This window comes from Tubulanus polymorphus, chromosome 1, assembly GCF_964204645.1.
Source record: "Tubulanus polymorphus chromosome 1, tnTubPoly1.2, whole genome shotgun sequence".
NCBI lineage: Eukaryota > Metazoa > Nemertea > Palaeonemertea > Tubulaniformes > Tubulanidae > Tubulanus > Tubulanus polymorphus.
The window spans coordinates 15,608,504-15,631,283 of record NC_134025.1 but is presented as its reverse complement, the minus strand read 5'-3'; the positions used below and the strand labels follow the sequence as shown (position 1 = coordinate 15,631,283).

At 38.3% G+C, this 22,780-nt stretch overlaps 1 protein-coding gene across 7 annotated transcripts in view; it reads left to right on the top strand.

Moving 5' to 3' along the window:
* Window positions 1-22,780, top strand: part of LOC141915380 (uncharacterized) — a 200,005-nt gene that overhangs the window by 5,221 nt on the left and 172,004 nt on the right. For 5 of the 7 annotated variants that reach the window (XM_074806882.1, XM_074806881.1, XM_074806887.1 and 2 more), the window contains exon 2: window positions 18,672-18,802. The exons of 1 other annotated variant lie outside the window; for it this stretch is intronic. In XM_074806882.1, the coding sequence (XP_074662983.1) occupies window positions 18,672-18,802 (131 nt within the window). Of the gene's footprint in view, window positions 1-14,707; window positions 14,836-18,671; window positions 18,803-22,780 lie in introns of those variants that run through there. One more of the 7 variants, XM_074806883.1, reaches the window with a different exon arrangement.

The following is a 22,780-nucleotide window of genomic DNA, read 5'->3' as shown; positions in this document are numbered from 1 at the left end:
TCGTCTTCGGGCAAAATGGAAAGAGGAAGAAAAAAGCTTAAGCTCTTCAGTTTAAGAAACTGGTGGTGGACTTCGTATTAAGTTAACGCCTAAGACGAGAGGCCAGGTGGTTGACGAACGTGCCGCATGGCGAGAACGAAAGCGTAAAGAAAGAGCCAACTGGTCAGGGCAAAAACGTCGACGCGTAAGAGAGTATGACCGGCGAAGAAAAAGAGCGGCCACTGAGCGCAATTCCCAGACAAAAAATGCATGTAGCACGGGTGGTGACGAGATCGGCCCATATAATTCAAAGCAATCACTCTACAATGCAACACACAAAGCCAATAAAGCTATGCCCAAATCTCCCCGAAAATATGAAAATATGCTGTTATTGTGAAAAAATTGTTTGAAAAATCAAATTCATCCACACTTCCATCAAAATCCGATCAATTTCCCAATGACGTGAAAAACTGCAATAAACACGTAGTTAAATCAGTTGCATTGCAGTTTATCGAGAATAGAAAGAGAGTTAGTATCAGACGTCTCAGTAAAGAAACTGGGCTCAATCGTCAAACTATTACCAAAGCCCAAAAAGTGGGCCTCACTCGAAAACCACGGCGCTCTAAACTTAACTTGGCCCAAATAAACACAATTTGTGCTTTATACATGGGGAGGATATATCCTCTATACGTCCGGAGAAAAGGTTCGCCAACAAACACGGGCCAGGCTAACTTATGACATGCTCTCTAAAAGCAGCATATGGTATATTTCAGAAAGAAAACCCTCAGATACGAATCGGGTTTACAAAGTTCACTCTGTTGCGGCCCAGAAACGTTTGTCTTCTCTCATCTACAAGAGAAGTATGTACCTGTGTGTATTGCGAAAATGTTAAATTCAAAATCAGTTCATTATCGCTTCATAGCTCAATTAAAGTTTCGAACGTCGGCTCATTAATCGACATACTTTTATGTCCTAAATAAGATGCCAGTCGTTTTTACAACCGCTGGTGTAGCCTGTCTGAATATGACATATGCAAGGACCACGGTGACACTATCCGTGCCTTGTATAGCAATATATCAACTGACGAGATAATAACGTGGAATCACTGGGAAAAACACGAGGATTCTAATGGCAGATTAAAATATTCTCTAATTACAAAGCGTGGCATATTAGCCGAGATCTTGTCTGAATTTGAAATTGATCTTCAGAATAGCGGTGGTGTTACATTTGTACGACATGCCTTTACTGCTCGCTGGCAATCTTATCAATATCGAAACCTACGCGAAAATTTACCTGATAATTAGGCATTGTTTATCGTAGATTTCGCAAAGAATAGAGAAATTAGTTATCAAAACGAAATCAAAGGCGCGTATTTCGGAAAAAGACAAGTTACATTACACCCATGTGTTGCATACTATAAATTACCGAATTCCGAAACCGCCGTGCGACATGCATTTATCATCATATCGGATGACATAAACCACGACTTCCACGCAGTAGAACACTATTTTCAGAAAGCTTACGACTCGCTTCTTGAAAATACTGGAAATGAATTTGAAAAAGTAATAATCTTTTCGGACGGTTGCTCCTCACAGTACAAAGGCAAAGGCTGTTTTGGTTACCTTGCTAAAACACATATCCCAATTGAAAGACATTACTACGGCTCGGATGACGGCAAAGGTCAAGGGGATGGCGAAATTGGAATTATAAATCGAGCAGTCGACCGGGCCATAGCATCCGGAAAGTTCATTATCAAGAATGGTTCAGATATGTTCGAATTTTGTAGCAAAAATCTGCTTCTGGATGAACCCTTGACCAAACGGTCTTACATTTATACATCGATTAACGAGATAAACCGCGATGAGCCATTTGTAAACTCAGTGCAAACAGTAAATGGCAGCAGGCACCTTCATGCTTTTAGAAAATGCGGTATAAGTGCGAATATTGAAGTCAAAAAGTTTAGTTGTTTCTGTCGTGTTTGCATTAGTGCCCCATCTGATCCACGGAAACCTATGTCTATTTGCCAAAATGTAGTATACACTGGATTATACAACAAGCGTAAACTTCGATCCACCGTACCCTTAGTAACAGAATTTCAGGTTGGTCTTTATTTCAAAATAGTTCATTGGGATGAATACCGGTAGTTTGTTAATTTTATTTAGGCCTACAATTTTATTTACAAGTTACTTTATTAACAATTTTACACATGTTATATTATTTACAATTTTACACAAGTTATTTTATTTACAATTTAATACAAGTTATTTTATTTACTTTTACAAGATATTTACAAGCTGATATAAGTTATTTCTCATTTATAATGTCTCAATATATACCATAGAATACATAAGGTGGACGATCCCGAAAGCGATCCTGAAAGCGAGTTGATTCCGCTACCTGCGATCAATGATGGCGAATACCACGCTGTTTTCTACGAGAAAACATTCTACATCGGCAGGATATTAGAAGTTCAAGACACCAAAGCGAAACTGAAATTCCTTCATAAAACCGGTGCTACGAGCTTCGACTGGCCTAAGCGTCCAGACGTCGATAGTGTCGACAGACGGCGGCTGTTTTTTGGTCCTCTCGACATAATGGGCCATGGCCCATTCACTTTCAGCGAAGCAGATTTGAAACAAGCAGGTGTCGAATACAAACAATGTAAAGGCATCGAAATTGAATTAAAGGCACAACTTGATCTCTAAAAATGAAACCAAACGAGAATTATGCGCAAATCAAATTTAAATTGAGGAAGATTTATTATTCAAACAATACTTAAAACATACCTGTGTTCCGTTAGAATGTTAATTGTTAATTCATGCGAATAAAAGTTAATATTGTTATATGATTAAGATTAATCTTGACTTCTGATTGCTGCCTGTGCTTACGCTACAGCCAGCCACGCTTTGCTGCTAAATGACAGCACACCTGTCGACTACACGTGTATATACGAACGCTGAATTATGTCCTATTAATAGAATGGAAAATCCTGATCTATACATAGCTGCGTAGAGAAGCCCATTCATGTAAAATAGGAGGAGAAGGTTTGCGTGTACGCTACTGCAACCGTTCATGTGAAAACGCTACAAATCCGTCACACGTAGCGTAGGAACACGTTTCAAGATTGGGCTCTTATGACTGTGATCATTAGGATAATTACACATGGATATTCTTAAAATGAAAAGCCCTCTCCAATTCTCTAGAAATAACTGATAACCCGCTGCTATACTGGTAAATATGATTTTTTTTCAACTATTTTTGGTTGAAAATCCGTCACCTGAGGTTCGTTACTTTAGTCATCTGCTGCCGTTTTCAGGCAATGGCGCATCGAAAACGAATATTATTTTCACGTAGTATATGATTATTCTTTCCATATGCAGTGAAAAATTTTATTGTGTGAGGTACATTTACAGAGAGAAGCCCGGTCAAAGATCATACGCCAGAAAATTGGACTCTACTACCGTCAAACTAAAATAAATAATTTTATGTGACAACAGCCGTAACTTATCATGAATCATGTTTTAATCAAAAGAGGATTAATAGATCTTTAGCATACACCAATAAATTTAACGCAATAAAGAGATTGAAAACTTTTATCTCATAGGTAACGGGTGGCACACACTAAAATGAAATATGCCTTATCAGGTATGTACTACCAAATATGAGCGAGCTAGGCCACCCGGAATGCTGTCAAGTCAGGTTGAAATAGACATTAGCCGTTGTTCCTGAAACAACGTCTAGGGCAACGTCTAGGGCAACGTCTAGGACAACGTTTAGTACCGCTTTTGTTAGCCCACTTGGGACTTAAGTCCCAGCGTGCTATTGCGTTCACTTTTCTTCCGTCGTCCGTTCGTCCTTCCGTCCATAGACGGAATCCAGTTATTTTGGGATGTTTTGAAGACATTTCAAGGTAATGTCTTGGTGTTTGGTTTATACATGTATCTACCCTGGACACATCTTCAGCCCAGAAACTGGCCCGGTCAGATTCAAGATGGCCGACTGGCTGCCATTGTTGTTTGCCAAAATGACTTTATACATTTTTGAAGTTTTCGAGGAAAATTTTGAAGCCGCTTTGATAGATTACCTTGATCGTTCAAATATCTTTGAACCATTCAACTCAAGGGCCCATCAGCTTAAGAAAAAATGGGTCGATCGCATTCAAGATGGCCATCCTATGACCTTTCTAGTGCCCAATGTCAATTTTGGCCCGAATTCTGAGTCCTATTGCTTCCTACTGGTTTGCCATTCCTCATTGCAATTCCTGATGGGTATTGTAAGGAAAGGGATGTTTTATACCTGAGACAGGTATTTTTGATCAGCCAATAGAGAATTTTGTTATCTCTATCTCCATTTTGCTCGGGGTTGCCAATGTCCACTAGATGGCGCTTAACAATCACTTTATAAAAGACGATTAAATCTTCACCTATGACTTAAAGATCATTTCAGGTAAGTATCAAGCAAATTATAAAAATCAGTGTGTTATTATTTTTCTAAGGGTGCCCTAGACTTAGCCGTAGGCCTGAGAAATATCCTATTGTTTCACGAAATGAGAGTTTATTTCGAGCGGCTGCCAACCATTTTAGTTCAAAGTACATATGCAGTGGCGCTCCTAGTAGGGTGACTATGGGAAGCCGTATAGGCCAAAATGTATTCAATTCAATTTAGTGTTTTAAGTGATATGAGCGCACCTCTCGGCTGATTGATGTCAATTTCATTTAGCTATTTTCGACATTTTCATTTGGATGTGTTTTGTTTGAATTTCAATGTCATTTTATCTATACGATATGGTTTTCATTATCCTTTGTCTCGACATCAGCCAGTCCGCCAACTATCTGTAACCGGCTGGTTGTTGTATCGGTAGGCTGGTTGGGGAACTAGCATTTACACCAGCGGTACAGGATTCCATCCATCAGGAACAACAAGGCAGTTGAACCTTATATGTACAATCTTTATTGCATCCCGGAATGAGAAAGATTATCATAACTTTACATAGTCTTTATATAGGCTACAGAATCATGAGTATAATGCGAGAGCTAGGTGTCAGACAAGTTGTAGACATCAGGACTCACAAACTAACACCTAGTGACATGTTTGAGAGACGTAAATTGATTAATGATGAGCACTGACTAGAGCTAATTACTTTGTATACATATTGAGTAGTCTGACATGTTGATTACGATAAAGCACACATTGATACTATATTCATGAGTTATATTACATTATTAATACTATAATTATTATTATTAAGCATTTCATAAAGTAAGAGATATGAAATATTATGTACCATTCGATATGAAATTGTAGATATATATGATTATAGAATATGCAACTTATAACAGGGTGACAGATGCCCCCTTGTCCAATTAAATTGTGTCCTCCTCGTTTTGCAGAAAACATAGATGCTGAAAGCTCATCAAAACTCCTTCCGCCGCGAAAACATGAAAGTCTGAGATTCACCGTGCGAAAATGTGCAAACGCTGGACAGTAATGGCTGGATTCTCAGTCATTCACGAAAGAGTCACATGTTGACGATATGTTAACTGTAATTTTGAATGATCCGCAGAGGATCCCCGAATTCTGGTTGATTCTGTGACGAACAAAACTAGCGATGTGTTGTGTAGTTATAGCGTCCTGATGTCCAGTTGGTGATAGCAAGTAGTACGCATTTCTCTGTTTCCAAGATCTTTCGATTACTGACTGGAAATAGCTTTGTGACTGAATTTTGTGATACAATGATAGTAACGTGCAACATCTGACATCAGAGCAGTGTACACAATAACACAACACAAATACAGTTACCCTTGTCAACCAAAAGAAAAAAAAACTGATCATCATCCAAAAAGTGGTCAGAAGTAAATAAAGAATAACCATAGTAATTGAGTAAAGATAACACCATCAGCATACTGTATTAACACATATCATCACAGTCTCAATTAATCCACGTTATATTATACCATGGATAAATTCATACCGTACTGTACACTCCTCTCAGATTTGTCTCGGATTAGATATAAAATTAGGTTATTTGCGTGCGTTCTACGAAAGATTTCATGCACTCTACTTTAAATGACTAATAGGCCCTATATATTAATTGAATGAATGAACTATACTATTGACGTGTTCTGATCTTCGAACTGTTCAGGGCGTAAATAAACTGAAAATATACGTACGAGTCATAGGGCCTAAGCTAATCAATTCATCGCTGATATCCATATGATATCCGGAAAGCTTAAGAAAACCTACTGTAACTACTACTGAGTTTCGAAGAAATTGGTTTTAAACGAGAAGCGTAGTGACTTTGTGTGCCAGGAGGTGTTTCATACCAAGGCAGCCATGCAGGGGGAACAAACCGCCCAAATAAAACATAGTATTCTAAGACTCCCTGGTCGTTGAAACGTGTTGATACGGCTCGAGCTCGGTTTCGGTGGGAGGCCTGCCTTTCATTTTCCAAGATGACATGATACATACCCCATACATGATAGGCCTATAGGCCTATACCCCATACATGTTCAAGACTTTCTCCGTAATCACTTACTTCAAACCAATCTCGTTTTGATGCCCGGTACCATGGACTGTCATGGTAATATTTGACGAATAGCACATTATTTTGAAATTTGGTAGCAACAACCGTTTTTCCCGTAGCGCATGCACATAATGCTTGATGATTACCCGACCGAATAGCCTCTTTGATAGCGATACTACTTGAATCTGAACTAGTCTTAACATGTTCCTCAATTGTATGATCTTGGTGAATTTTCGATCGAGCTGAACAATATACACTATTTACATTCTTATTATTTGATGAGTCTTCATTAGATATCTGATTATCAAATTCCTCTAGCGATTACTAGTTACATATACACCCTGTATTACGGTTCCATTTAATTTTCTCCTAGGTTTTTCACGTATCTCTACTTCACTAACCCAACGTCTATCTCTATTTGTGATTATATTATTTACTGCCTCATTCTCCTAATCATTTCGATCTTTTTGATTTCCCTGGTAATTATCACCATTGTCTGTAATGCGATCAAAAAACTTACTTTTGCATGGTTTTTTACGTTTTTTGCCTGATGCCGCATAGTTTTCGTGAAAGTGTCGAATGAGTTTATTTGGGATCCATTTTCCTAATTCCCAAGAATTTTCACGATTTAAATCTGACTTCCATTTTACGCCATATTTACATAAACCGTTTTCTAGTTTGTACTGTAGAATTTTCTTAATATCTGATTCATTGAAAGTCTCAGTAATAACCGGTCTATCTTTGTTATCGTCTGCCGAAATTTGAGTGTCAGTTGGAGTGTCAGCTAGATTGCTAGGTTTATATTTTAAGCGCCCATGAATCTCGTCGAATAATTCAGGGTTTTCCTCAGCTGTAGAACCATCCCATGCGACCTCCTCATAATTCGGACGCGATGAGGGATCTTTGTATAGCTTCAGACGATTGCCATTGACATGCGATCGTAATTGATAAGCCCCTTTGCTAGCTATTGACTGAATGAAATAGGGACCTATGTATTTTTTACACAGTTTTGGCGATTTTCCTTTCTTTACTTCCATGACTTTTAGCCAAACGCGATCAGTAATCTGAAACTGAGGTTTTGATGCCTTCTTATCGAACTGTGTTTTATACTTATTTTGAGCTCTTTTAATATTCTCATTAGCAATATTTCGTGATATGATAAGCTGCCTTAATATATGTGATAAGTATGCCTTATGATCAGTTGCTAACGAATGGCATGCAATTAAAGCCGTGTCTATTGGTAGACACATTTCTTAACCAAATAACATGTGGTATGGGCTAAAACCTGAACCTTCAGTTGAGGGAACATGCATAAATCTCATCATTAAACTGTCCTGGTTAGTTCTCTGGCAAACTGAGTTTGATTGAAGATGGTACGGAGCAATGAAATGTTGTTTCACATGAAACAATTAACAGGGAGCTCCCACTAAATTAGACGTAAATGTTTTACCGCGATCAGAGACTAAAGAATGAGGTGCACCAAACTGCGAAAATATCTCTTTAAAGAGAACCTTTGCTACCTCTGTTGTTTCCTGAGTTTTGAGAGAAAAGCCTCGGGCCATTTACTCCAGCTATCTACCACGAGTAGGATATGCTTATTACCATCAGGGGTCTCCGGAAGATTGCAAAGGAAGTCGATGTGCTATCTGGAGAATAAGCCTTCAATTGGTAATGGTTGTAAGGGTGTTGGATGACTATGATAATTCCGTTTGACCTGTTGGCAATTCTCACAAGTAGAAACATATTTCCCGCAATCTTCATACATGGAATCCCAATGATATTTATTGCGTAAAACACCATAAAGACGATCTCGACCCTGGTGGCAATCTCCCACTAATGAATCGTGGTAAGATTTCAATATTTCCGACGGTAATGACCTAGGAACTTCAAGAACTGGGATGACCTTCTCGGCTTTAGGAATACCAGCAACTCTAGGTGTATACAGATAATATAACGTGCCATCGATAGTACCATATTGGTCGGCCCTCCAAATGAGCTTCCCAAACAGTTTTTCATGGTTGAAAGCATATGATGGATCTAACTTATGTTCCAACATGTGACATACTTCAGGGCAATTCCTGTGTAAGTGACTTATATTAGCTGGTTTAACCCTTTCAGTGCTGACTAATTAATACCCTAGGCCTATAGTGCTGGAGATAATTTGAAAATTCTAAAAATTCGACCCTAGTGTGTTGAACAACAGGAATACCACTATAGTGCGTCTACACTGCGCAGTGTATCGTTAGTTACTAGTATTACACTATGTTTGACGCGTGCTGCCATTTTTCAAGAGAGATAATGACTAATTACATCAATACACCGCAGTGCAGTGTACTAGCAAAATCTATCATTGATTTATACACCGCACTGCGGTGTAGACGCACTGAAAGGGTTAATCAGCTCAATCTCCTTATAAGTATCAGGAGTTAACTCAGCCACCACGGGGCTAGTAAAATCAAACCCGACTTCATAAGACTGAGATCCATTTGTCATTGCTGTGAAAACAGTTTCTTGTGAAGGATAATCAGGTCTAGGAGGAGGAGGTTTATCATAATCTCTTCTACTTACACCATTCCAACTACCATTTTTCTTACCCAGTCGGTGTTCAACAGAAAAATTATACGCTTGAAGAGCCAATTCCCAACGTCCTATACGTTTATTTAGTTGGTTTTCATGAATATATGTTAAACTTTTGCTATCAGTATACACAATGAATTCAATACCAATCAAGTAGGAATGAAAATTCTGAATTCCTTCAATCAAAGCTAAACCTTCCTTATCACTAATATGCCATTTATTTTCGTTTGCACGTAACGCTCGACCACCATATCTGATAACATGTTCTAAATTCTTCTTTTTCTGAGACAAAACGTAACTAATAGCATAGTCTGAAGAGTCAGCTGAGAGATAAAAAATGAGAATTGAAATCAGGGAATATCAAAATTGGATCACTAGTTAATCTCTGTTTAAGCGTATCGAAGCTTTCTGACAATCAGGAGTCCATTTGAATTTCACATCCTTACAGTTCAAAGCATTCAAGGGAGAACCTATCGATGCATAATTTTCAATGAACTTCCTGTAAAAATTTGTTAATCCTAGAAAACTTCTTAACTGTTTTACATTGGACGGAAGTGGAAAGCTGTTAACCTTTTCAATGTTCTTTTTACAAGTATGAAGACCCTCAGCTGATAACGTATAATTCAGATATTCAATGTCTGGGACTGCAAATTCACACTTAGTCGGTTTCGCTGTCTGACCGGCTTGTTTAAGCTTCTCAAAAACATTCAATAAATGAACTAGGTGACTGTCAAAATCTTGAGAGAATATGATTTGATCATCAATGAAACACAATACATATTGCTAATTCAAATGACCTAAACATTTTGACATAAGCATCTGAAAAGCCATAGGACCATTCTTGCGTCGTTTGAAAAGCTGTTTTATGACGCGATTCTTCGTGTAACGGTATCTGGTGAAATCCTGAATTAAGATCTAATTTACTAAATATCATGGATTAAGCATTGGCTATAGTGTCAAATACATCATCAAAATGAGGTAGTGGAAATGATTGCGTTACGGTCTTCGAATTCAGTTTTCTAAAATCAATAGTAAACCTATACGTATTGTCTGGTTTGTCTGACCAAAACCACAGGATTATTGAAAACAGAATCAGTTGGTTCAACAAGATCGGCATCTAACAGTTCGTTAACCAAGTCATTTTCCACCTGTCTCAAGTGTGGACTTTTGCGGTAAGGTCTTTGAATTATAGGGTCGTCATCAGTTGTTTCTATCTTATGCATAACTAATGAAGTTTTGCCGATTTCTTGTAAGTTACTAGCAAATATTGACCTATTACATCCAATTAAATACATTAATCTCTCCTTTTGTTCAAGAGACAATCCTGAGTTAACTGGAATTTTTATGACTAAATTCTCTGCTATTTTAATTTTTTCATCATAATCACGTGGTGTTTCAGTATCCATGGAGAAAATGTTTGCACTAGTAGTGTCATCTACGAAATCAAAACAATTGTCGTCAGTTACATTGTATGCAAATCCAAGAACATAATCTTTTGAAATTTGAATCGGTTCATTAGTAGGATTAAATATAGTAGCGAAAAGTTTACTGTCTGCGATTTTACATAATGTTTTACCTCCACCTAAACATTTATTCAATAACTTGTGGTTGTATGGTTCAAAAACAACCAATGAACCTTCCGCCAACGTATCGACACTTATCTCAATAATTTGTTTAGTATTTGGTGAGATAACTATCTTGTTAACCGTTTTAGCTTTATTTCGGTACAGCTCTTGTTTATTCCTAAGAATCTTAAACGGAATCGAAACATCTTTAAATTGTGCCTGAGCCAAGGTCAATGTTTACATTGTTTTCCTCCAAAAAATCCAGTCCAAGAATAACATCTGTGTGTAGCCTATCGAATACATAAAACTTGTGCGTTAATATATGAGATTGAATGCAAATGGGTACCTCAATTCTACCAATCACTGAATGTGCTTCCCCGCAAACTCCTCTTATAATGTTTATATCCGAATGACTTTATATGGGATTTTTTATATGGGATTTTTTATCTTTCGATCGTTGACCTAGCAATACATGAAATTGATGCACCTGTTTCGACTAATGCTCGTTGGGAGTGTTTGATAATATAAATGTGTACAATATTCCGATTCAATCCTGAAACTAAGCTTATATCGACCGCGTTGATATCAGGTACCTGTAATCGAGATGCCTCTTTGCGACAAACATCCTTACTACAATGTATGCGCTTCATCTTTTACTATAGTTATATATATATATCAACGATAAAAATGGAAGGCTCTCTATGGTGGAAATCATAGATAAAGGTTGAGTAGAAAAATAGATCGTCACGACAAAATTAGATATGCCCACTAGACAAATTAAAGTAATTATCTGAGTCCCGTTCTCTAAGAAGTGTATACCACGTAAGTGTGCAGAACGAAATGAAACTGATTATGAAAAATGTATGGAACTGGACAGCTAGAAAATACTTTGAATTTAACAATCGAAACTTGAGATATATATCAAACTGCTCAACTACACGGTAATGCTCCCAAACTCAAACAGCTATAATTTCCTATACTCAATATCCGACCACTAATTTGAGATAAAGATTCAATTATATTACCTATGGCTGACAACAAGTTACCATAATGTGTTGTATCCACCAAAACAGCAGGGATTTCGGCGGTCAGCATGGTCTTGTCACAAGTGTAGTTGAATGCGATCTTCTATTTTGTGGTATGTTCCTGTCACAATCCGTATATCGGCAGCTTCATCTGTACTGGCTTAAGTCACAAGGACTTAGATTCGGGTTCTCCCCATCTGTAACCGGCTGGTTGTTGTATCGGCAGGCTGGCTGGAGAACTAGCATTTACACCAGCGGTACAGGATTCCATCCATCAGGAACAACAAGGCAGTTAAACCTTATATGTACAATCTTTAATACATATTGAGTAGTCTGACATGTTGATTACAATAAAGCACATATTGATACTATATTCATAAGTTATATTACATTATTAATACTATAATCATTATTATTAAGCATTTCATATAGTAAGAGATATGAAATATTATGAACCATTTGATATGAAATTGTAGATATATATGATTATAGAATATGCAACATATATCAGGGTGACATATCCTCGCCGGTCTTCTGTAAAAATCTTAACTTTATGTATTGGAAATGATACTGACGAATTGATTAATTCATTTTCATTTATAATTAATAAAAGCTGATTGAAATAATGACAATTAAAATTACTAAAGGCATTTACGGAAATATTAGCTACCTACATGTATTTACATAACAAATTGAAATATACAGACAAATTGAAAATGAACAAGTTTAGATAATCTATTGGGCTGTACAAATTTCACTTTTGAAATATCGTTTTATCTTGCCTTTGAAAAAATTGCTGAATTCATTACGATTCTCTGCCGTAAATCATTGTCAAATGTAATTTGTTCAATGAACAGATCATGATGACCTCTCCACACAACGAAGAAACACGTCGGTATGCATGTCACTTTCATTTCGCAGTTGATTTGACTGCTGCAATTCAGTTGAATTTGACCACCGTTCATGACCAGCAATGTTGTATTGTGGTAATTCTCCAGAATGTTTTTCCCTCTGATTGAGTACGGGCACTTAATTTCCACGACCAACTTCCCACAGCATTTACATTCGGAAATAGCATCCGGGGTCGCAGGGATATAGAGCTTCTGTTTGTCGCATGCCAATAAAGAACAATCGACATGACCCCTCTCTTTCATCGTCGACAGGAACTTCAATTTTGCCTCTTCCTCCTTCTCGTTTCCCCAAATTACAGCTGGAACAGCAGCTAACGAAGAACCAGCCGAACAAATTCGAACAAGTAGACTTTTGCAGTCGACATCTGCTGCCCTTGATCGTAAATTTGTGTTGACCTTGAATGGAAAGACAGTTTTTTCATTACAATCAATGAGCCAACGATTGAGCAGTATTGATAATCGTTCAAGTTTCGTATTCGACATGGCAATTATCGCTTCAATTATTTTAGAATCCTCTTTATCCTCGTTATCAATTATTTCCTGAATAGTTGGTGGAAGGGCAGGTGCCAAATGTGAGTTGTATTGCAATGACAATACTGAGACAAGTGCTGATATAGGGGCTGTGGTATGTAGATTTTCATATAGTGAAGCTAATCTTGTTTCATCGATCTCTCTATGATGTGGTGTTCTTGGGTCAAAGTTCTGTCGCGAAATAACTGGCGTAGTACCGTTTTCATCGATCTCATCATCGTCGTTTCCATCATAGCTCAAGGCTACTGCATCAGTTCTGAATTTCATATCACTTACTCTCATTGGTTTAATTTGTTTTCTTGGCTGCTCACGTCCAGTGATTAGTAAGGAGACGACGCAGGCGATATATATGGAGGTTGCGGTAGACGGTTTGGGTGATGGGAACAAGATGAGCCTGACATAGTGCATCGCATTTGATGAAATGACGTGAGATGTTGACGTTAAGTTCTTTACCGGTTCCGATAACCGGGCTTTTGAAAACTATTTTTAACTTCTTGTCTCAAAAAGCTGCCTTAATGGTTTATTGGAAAGGTGGTCAAACAAGAGAAACTATGTTGAACAATAAATAAGATGGGAAGAAGGAGAAAACTAATACTTGAAGATGAATATTTCATAGTTTTTGATGCGTTTACGTCTGGGGTTATTGGTTGGGATTTATCACACAGCTTCGATATATCAATTTCTGCCGTGAGCTCGATATTATCTACGTGGATAGGTCTAATGAGGCTTGAATTATCATGTATCATCATCTGGCCTTCAAAGAATCAAACCAAGACTATCCTAACAGTTGGATTTGTTCAGTTTTATCCGCGAACAAGATGTATAGTGGACTGCACAGAAATTTCTATTGAAACTCCAACAGCGCTCGATCTACAAGCAGCTACTTGGAGCGACTACAAACACTCTAATATAATAAAATTTCTGATTGCTATAACTCCAAATGGATTGATATCGTACGTTTCGCTCTGTTAATTTTGATTCTATCGCCTTACAGTAACTTAATTTCAAATAGGCTTAGTAATTATGCCTCTATAGCCTATTAACTAGAGCCAATTGTAAATTATTATCCATCTGTATGTTGTATATCAAATTTTTAATTCTAGCGTTGAAACTGGTCTTCAAAGATTTGGTTCCCTTAACACAATAAAACATTCTTTATTTTCAACAAATTTGTTTGGTTTTCATGGCCAAGAAATCTCCTGTGAGGAAAAGTATGTAGCATTCACGTAGGTCTACCTTGGATCCAGCTCGAATCGCCTTGCTCCAACTATTAGCTCAGTAAAATGGATTGATATCGTGCGTTTCGCCCTGCTACTGATGTTTTCTAAAACCAGTCAATTCATGATTCGAAAGTTCCTATTCTATCTAGGAAATGATGGTTAGTTAAAATGCTGCATCTCTAATAGAACCGTGGCACCCGCGAGACTGCTTAGATGTAAAAACAGAGACTTGCGATAGCTTTCATAATCTAGTGAGATATGGCTCTTAACCTAATATATCATTGTTATCCCGCAATTTGTTTGAAATTCAGGTTAGGGTCTCGAAAAAACACTGAAGCTAAATTGAATTGATTACATTTTGGCCTATACGGGTTCCAATAGTCACCCTCCTACTAGGAGCACCACTGCATATGAACTTCGGACTAAAATGGTTGGCAGCCGCTCGAAATATATGCTCATTTCGCGAAACAATAGGATATTTCTCAGGCCAACGGATGCGATAAGGTAAGTCTATGGCACCCTTAGAAAGATAGTAACACACTGATTTTAAATCAGTCGCTCGATACTTACCTCAAATGATATTTTTAAGTTGTAGATGAAGATTTAATCGTCTTTTACAAAGTGATTGTTAAGCGCCATCTAGTGGTCATTGGCAACCCCGAGCAAAATGGCATTAGAGATAACAAAATTCTCTATTATGACGCAATTGGCGGTCATCTTGGTGTCATCAGTTCTCATTCATAGGCGGGAAAAAGTTTTTCGACATTATATTGATACCTAAGCATATTTTGTTACCACAATAAATTAGAAAGTTGTAGCTTATAACGAGTTCTATTATTGTGGTGAGTTTCAAGGTTATTGGTTTTTGTATATGGCCACCAGGGGGCGTTGAATAATACCATAACTTAGTATTTCCTTATTATATTTGTACCAATACATATTTTGTTACCACAATCAATTGCAAAGTTGTAGCTCATGACATCGTCTATGATTGTGGTGAGTTTTAAGGAAATAAGTTATCCTATATGGTCACCAGGGGGTGTTGAATAGTAGAATAACCTAGTATTTCCTTATTATATTGGTACCTAGGCATATTTTGTTACCATGATCAATTGCAAAGTTGTAGTTCATGACATGTTCGTGTGATGTGGTGAGTGATTGTGGTGAGTTTCAAGGTCGTTGGGTTTTGAATATGGTCACTAGGGGGCGTTGAATAGTAGAACAACTTAGTATTTCCATATTAGATTGGTAACGAGGCATATTTTGATATCTTAATCAAATATAAAATCGTAGCTGCTAACATGTTCTATGATTGTGGTGAGTTTCAAGGTTATTTGTATATGGTCACCAGGGGTGTTGAATATTGAAATTGTTAGATTGTTGAGCATTTGAAACCACTTCCTTAGTGGGCATGGTGTCCCTGGACTCCCTAGTTAGATGTTGTTACAACCTCGGCATTTGGAGTAATGCATCTGAAAGAGAACCAAATATTCTGCAAACAATAGCCTACATGACAACAGGGAGGTGAATGATGACATTAAAAGAGTCTACCTTATGACAAGGACAGAATGCTGTTCAGATGATCTGTCGGTACTATCATCCATTCCTATTCCAATGTAGGGTGATTTTTTCAGAATTTGTTTCAGCTTGTCGTCAATAACATTACTGAGACAGTGTAACATCTACAAGTAAGGACCAGTTAATATTATGTGCATTATAAGCACTGTTAACATAGGCCAACAGGTTTTTAGAAGCTTCATGTATTTAGGAATGTGATGCACATTTGATATTTCAAAGAAAGAAATAAAAGCATGTTCAATTTTCAGCATCAATATACCTCGTTGAATGTTTCTGGGGAGTCATGGGTGGCATTTCTCCTTTTTCTCAGGTTTTCTAATTCTTTTATTCCCGTTCTGCATCCCAAAGCCCTGAGGGTTTTGAATTTATCATTTGAGATCTCATTCATAATACAAAAATAAGCAATTTTCAAGCCAGCTATAGCCCCATCAAGGTTGCTCTGCATATAACGGCAGTGAAGTTGTTTGGACGTGTCTGCAAATCTCTGGTGACAGGGGTTGCTTGTCTCCACAGCATGCCGATGATCTGCAGACAGCATATGGTCAGTCAGAGACTTTTTCCTGAAAAAAAAGTACATCGTGTATACACCTATCAATTTACCACTGTAAGATAAAATTGATTTTTGTAATGACTTCCATGGGAATGGGTTGGGTTCAGTTGTGTTGACGTATGATTATACCTGCTTGGCATATTAATTTTTGGATTGAAAGATTTAGAATATACTGGTATCTGAAATTTCTGCTACCAGTACAGGCAAATGGTCCAGTTTTTTTGGCTTTCTTGCAGAGACTGCAGAACATTTTATTTTCCTCTTTATCATATTCAAGCCAAAGAAATTGCTTAAGCCATTTCTCACAAAATGGTTTTGTGGCGGTACTGATGCTTCTTTGTATTCCTAGTCCGCAAGTGGACTCAGAACTGCTAGTACTGGAACTGGCACTGACATCAGTTGTTTCTGCTGTAGGCCTATTACTGCTGGCAGGCCTTCTCGATGATTCTGTTTCTGAATGAAAACTGTTGCTGTCCGATTCATACGCCGAGATTTCATTTTCTTGCTGCTGTGACACAGGCTGCGACCCGAAAAAACGACTTATCTTAGACTACTGGAATCTGATTTTCTTTTGTTTCCTGAAGTGAATTTGCTAGTTTGGTCTAAAAAATCCTCTGATAAGGAGGTAACATAATAGGCTTAATTCGAGATACCCGTACCTGCTTAAAAATTGAGGGCTGTAGTTTGATATTCAATTTAGGCCTAGTAATTATGGGCATTAGTTTTTGATCTGATAATTAGGAATTACTGTTGAATCTATGAAAGAATACTTTTTTCCATTACACACTACAAGAATCAATGAACTCTGGGACTGCAAATTCACACTTAGTTATATTTTACGGGCCTAGCCCACCTGGATGCCAATGCGTTTGACTAGATTAGATTTTCATTTATTATTGAAATTCTTGAAATTTGAAGTGATATGACATTAGCCATGTGCTCAAGCACATGGTGTTGTTATTCGTTATGTTTTTTATAATGATCCACCAATCACAGTAAGAATCAATAAACAAAAATTGTAAATCGCATGCTGTGAGTGAGAGCACATGTCTCACGAACCGATATGGCAAATATATTACTAATTACGCTATTATAGCTATTTACTGTATAGATAAGGGAAGATACTGCCACTTCGTAATCTAAAATTGCATTCAATCAGGGAAGACATAGAATGCCATTACTGCTAACACGGTACAATGTTTGGCAAGCCGCCATGATTAGATTAGCAATACACCCAGCACTAAAAGATGCAGTATCCTGGTGTTTCATAGGCAATTTGGCTTTCACGATAACAGATGTCGCTCAATAAATACACAGTTTGTTGCCAGTTTTAGTTATCAAAAACATGAAATAAAAGCAACACGTTTCTGTCATAAATAACGACACTAATTCAGTGGATAAACATACCATTATTAGCAGACATCGTATCATGTTGATTGATATGCAGATCCGTTCTGAATCTATTCTCAAAACGAGGCCATTCACTGCGGAACTGCTCTCGTTGATTGACGTGTATGCAGATTCCGCTGTCAAAACGAGGCACTTTGCGCGGTACTGCTCTACTTTACTAGTTGATAAAAATATCGCGGGACGCGTTATCGTGTGGAATGAATCTCTCAGCTGATTGATCAGAAGTTACCGGGACAAATTATGCCCGTCATTTTCTGGTGAAATATTACTTTATTACCTGTCCTGACAATATTCTACTCGTCCCGTCAATTTGTGATTTCAGTTTTTTTCCCGTCCTCCAAGACGGATAAGACGTGCTGGCTAACAAACTGCCGATATGGTGAGAAGGCGTTGAGTGAGGGAACTGGCCCGTGGTTTGGGGTCTTAGGCTATAACGTAAATGTCGATATAACAACACGCAACAAGTGTGTAGACTGCCTTGAGCATCAGTATGAGTGGCTATGTTAGCGGGACAGAAACTGACTAAAACGGTTTTCCCCTTTTGAACTATAAGTTAGTAGAGGAAAATATATTCTCTGTAAATAGGTATGTGTGTGCTGTATTACGAGAATGTGTGTATTTTCATCACGTGCTGACTAGAATATATATCTCAGATTTGTTCTGAATAATATGCTAGGTGGTTCTCTGAATATCATTTTTAGAGTACAATTTCTGATGAGGTGATTGATGACATTATCATTGCTAATTGAGTAAATGATTATTACAATCAGAAAATTTGATATCATGAAATATATCTTTATAGGAACTCTTGAACCTTTGTCAGAAGGTTTGGTTTTAGACACTGATCATCCTACAGGAGCTGTATGGCAGAATTTATCTATTTCATCAATTAATCAAAAGGAAATTTTCCAAGAAGAAGTGGGAGAAGCTATGGTTTGTATGATTAGATCCATATGACTACCTCTTTAAAGACTTTTGGTCCATTTTTGCTAACGCATATGACAATTGTCCCTTTGGTACAAAATAACTCACGAAAGATAGTGGCTTAGTTTTTTCAGAACTTTCAAAACATTCATTGCAGTAATAGAATCTCTTATCGATTTTCATCGGAAAGCGTTGCTTATTTGTTGATTTAGTTATTTAGTTAGCATGTGGTCTAGTTTAAAGTTTTCCAAGGAACTTCAAATGATTCTAGACATACTAAATACTTCTAATTAAAGATTCTAATTGCGCCAATTCTTATCTCTAAATAACTAATAGTGAAATGTTAATGAATTTTTACTTATGATTTGCTGTATACTTTTTCTGATTTTTCGTTTACCTTTGTTAGTGATATTGAAGTTGGCATTGAGCCAATTATGTAAAATCGCAGTACGTTATTTTATGTGGGCATTTGTTTCATTGGTTCTCGGCTTAAACGATGTATAATAGATGCAATTGAAGACATAACGACCCCTGTCGATGACATGGTCAACTTTGTTAAAATTCTACGAAAAACTGCTTTTGGCGGGAAAATTTTTAGCTCTTGCATATAAAATTGGTTCTGGGTCATTTCCCAGGAGCTCAGCTCACAGAGCCACTCAGCGCATCCCCAGGTGGCGGATTGGGGGAGCCTCATTCGTGAGGCCTGTCCGGTTATAACACAGAAAGCCGACCGCGGACCATAGTGAGCCGAGCTGGTGGTGCTTGGAAAAAAAAACCGCACCTAGGAGACGGAAAACTCTGATTCCAAACCTGGTCTGGCAGACCATGAGCCACTCAAGGCATCCTCCCGGGTAGGAAGAGCTCGTAGCCTTGGATGATGGCAGTCTTCCTTAGTGAGGGAAAACACTGATTTCAAACCACCTGGAGAGTAGCTGGGCACCGCCAGGTAAATTACGCCCAAGCTTCAACATGGTAAAACGCTCAACCAGACTCATACCGGATCGGACGAGGCCCGGGTTAACAACGTCCCAACGAAACCCTGGAACGATTCCACTCAGAAGTAAATGATGTAATGTCAAAGCTACCAAAACAAGATGTGGTTATGGACAATGGAGACTGGTATGCCAAAATTGGGACTGATGCCTATTCAGGCTGGCTGGGTACCATAGGAAGACATGGGCTGGGTAAAACAAATGACCAAGGGCTCATTTTGTTGGAGTTTGCACGCACCCACAACCTAGCATTACTCAACACCTTTTGCAAACAGAAACTCAGTCAAAAGGCAACCTGGCACTAACCAAATGGGAAGTCACACAATCTGATTGACTATCTAATGGTGGACCGGAGATTCTTCAGTAGCTTCAACCTAAAGAGGACCAGAACATTCCCAGGTGCTGACATCGGGAGCAATCACAACCTGGTGTTGACAACCATGAACCTCCGACTAAAAAGACTTCCAAGAAAGACTAACTCAAGAGTGAAATATGACCTTGACAAGCTGAAGAACCCAGAGACTCGAGATGTTTATCAGGTCACCATCGGCGGCAAATTTTCCCCACTAATTGAGCTAGATGAGAGTGCAAATGAACTGTGCTGCAAAGCGAAAGAAGCCATCACCACCACAGCCGATGAGATCATTGGCAAAAAGAAAAAGCTAAAGAGTCAATGGATGATTGATTACCAAGAGCCGGTGAAGATTGGCGGATGAATTGTCAGTAACTTTAAGTTTGCTGATGACATAGATCTCATCAATAGCTGCGATAGAGACCACCAAAACCAAGCCACCTCACTCGATCGGTCCTGCAAGAGATATGGCATGGAAGTGAGCCTATCAAAGACCAAGACATAGGTCAGTGGTGGGGCAGCACGGGCTGTTACTGATATTGGAGGCACAAACTTAGAACAGTTAACTGAGTTCACGTACCTAGGGGCGATACAGACCGAGGATGGAAGCTCCACAAAGGAAGTAAAAGCAAGAATTGCGAAAGCAACAGGAGCTCTCGCCAGACTGAAACCAGTATGGCGAGATCGAAACATCAGCTTGAAGTCTAAAATTCGACTGTTACGATCCTTGGTGCTTGCAGTCCTCTCATACACCTGTGAATCCTGGACCATGAATGTCGAACTCACAACGAGAAAAACAGCATTTGAGATGATTGCCTTCGCCGCATCCTGGGTGTCCACTGGTGCTTGCACACATCTAACAAGGAGGTCAGAAAAATGGTCACTGACATCATTGGATCCCATGACAGCTTCATGGACACCGTCAAAAAGCGGAAACTGCTGTGGTTTGGACACATCACGAGGGCAAAGGGCTCTCTGGCAAATACCATCCTGCAGGGCTCTGCTGATGACAAAAGAATTAGAGGGCGACCGCGCAGGATGTGGCTGGATGACATCAAGGAGTGGACTGGATTAAGTCTTGGATCACTCATCCGCGCAGCAGAAGAGCACTCGAGGTGGAGCCAGGTTGTGATCGATGCCATGCTGTGCGAAGAGCTGACAAGCTAAGGCAGATGATGGTGATGGTGATGGTGATGATGATATAAAATTGCAATGACCTCGATTGGGGGGCATCGTCTCTACAAGCAAATGTGATTGGCTCTTTTTGGGACATGCGGGGAATTCCGGCGCTACTAAAATAACTATGGGAAAGCCAAAATGGCGAAGATTTCATTGGACTAGGTGCCGTGTTCTCGCAAATTCCAAATGCTCATTGCTGGTGAGAATATAATTATTTCACATATCCGCCATGGGTATTGTTTCAATTTAATACCCGGTAATTGTTTTGATTGACCTTGAAGTGTAAGTGAACATTCATACAACCTCCACTTGGGAGCTGAGTGCTAATCATAAGATTGCTCGTATTACTACAGTATACACTACTACATGTATAAATATATTGATACTGTAACAACACTGCTTGCTGGAGCGTGCACGTTTGACATGAATATAGGCTTTCATTTAAACTATTATAGCAGAAGATGAACGCTGTGTTTTCTGTTTGATAGAATTTGTAATAAATTGTAATTTCTTGTGACCTGAAAATGTTTAGCAGCAAACTATAGGTATAGGTCGAGGTCTGAATATTTTAGTGGTATTAAAATGATCTACTGACATGCGCTGATTTTTAATTACGGTACCGGTATGTTTCATAGCTTCCGCGGCCATACATTGGAAAAGATTGTCAAGATTATTTAGCCACCCTCTGATTTCTGATATCATAGAATTTTATTCAAATATTTTTCATTTTGTGAAAAACATGTTTTTTTCGAAATATAAAATAGTTCCTGCCTACCTGTACCCTACAAAATTTTGGATGTCGACCATAAACAAATGTATTTTTGGCCTGGATTTGACTACAAAATAATTATATCATAAAGATAACATGAAATAATAGACCTTTGAATTCACAAATTAAAAAGATTTCTCATAAGCTATGCCCTTGCCAAACAGGCTCCAGTTTTCAAGGTAAACCACACTTTGCCCATGGGCATTATTAGTAGTTGATCTTAAGCTTCAGTGTGTGAACAGCTTCAAAACACCCATGTTGAGTCATGGATGTGAAGCACTTTCCCAATAGATAGGATTAAACATGCACCACCACGTAAATTTAGGGAAGTTCATATTAAGAATTTTGTTTCTTTTTTAGCCTATTTGTAGCATCCACTTTCTGTCCATTGTCCGTTTGTAGCTATATGTTATTCTGGGTAGTTTTCATATATTTTCCTAATACACCTTGTTTTTTTTGGATAAATTGTCTCTCTCTAATTGGGTTAGCTATGGATATCAGCAGCTCTTCACATAAACCTGTGTTATTTACAGAGATGAGAATTCCCCGTGGATACGCGGGAAACCGCGGATTTCGGTATTGAAAAATATCATTTTCCAAATAGTCCAAAAATGATGTAAAAGTATAGGGGGGTTATGATGGTCTCACTCAGCTGGTTCCGGCGCGATTTGTAAAAGCCTTCAGCACCTGTTTTA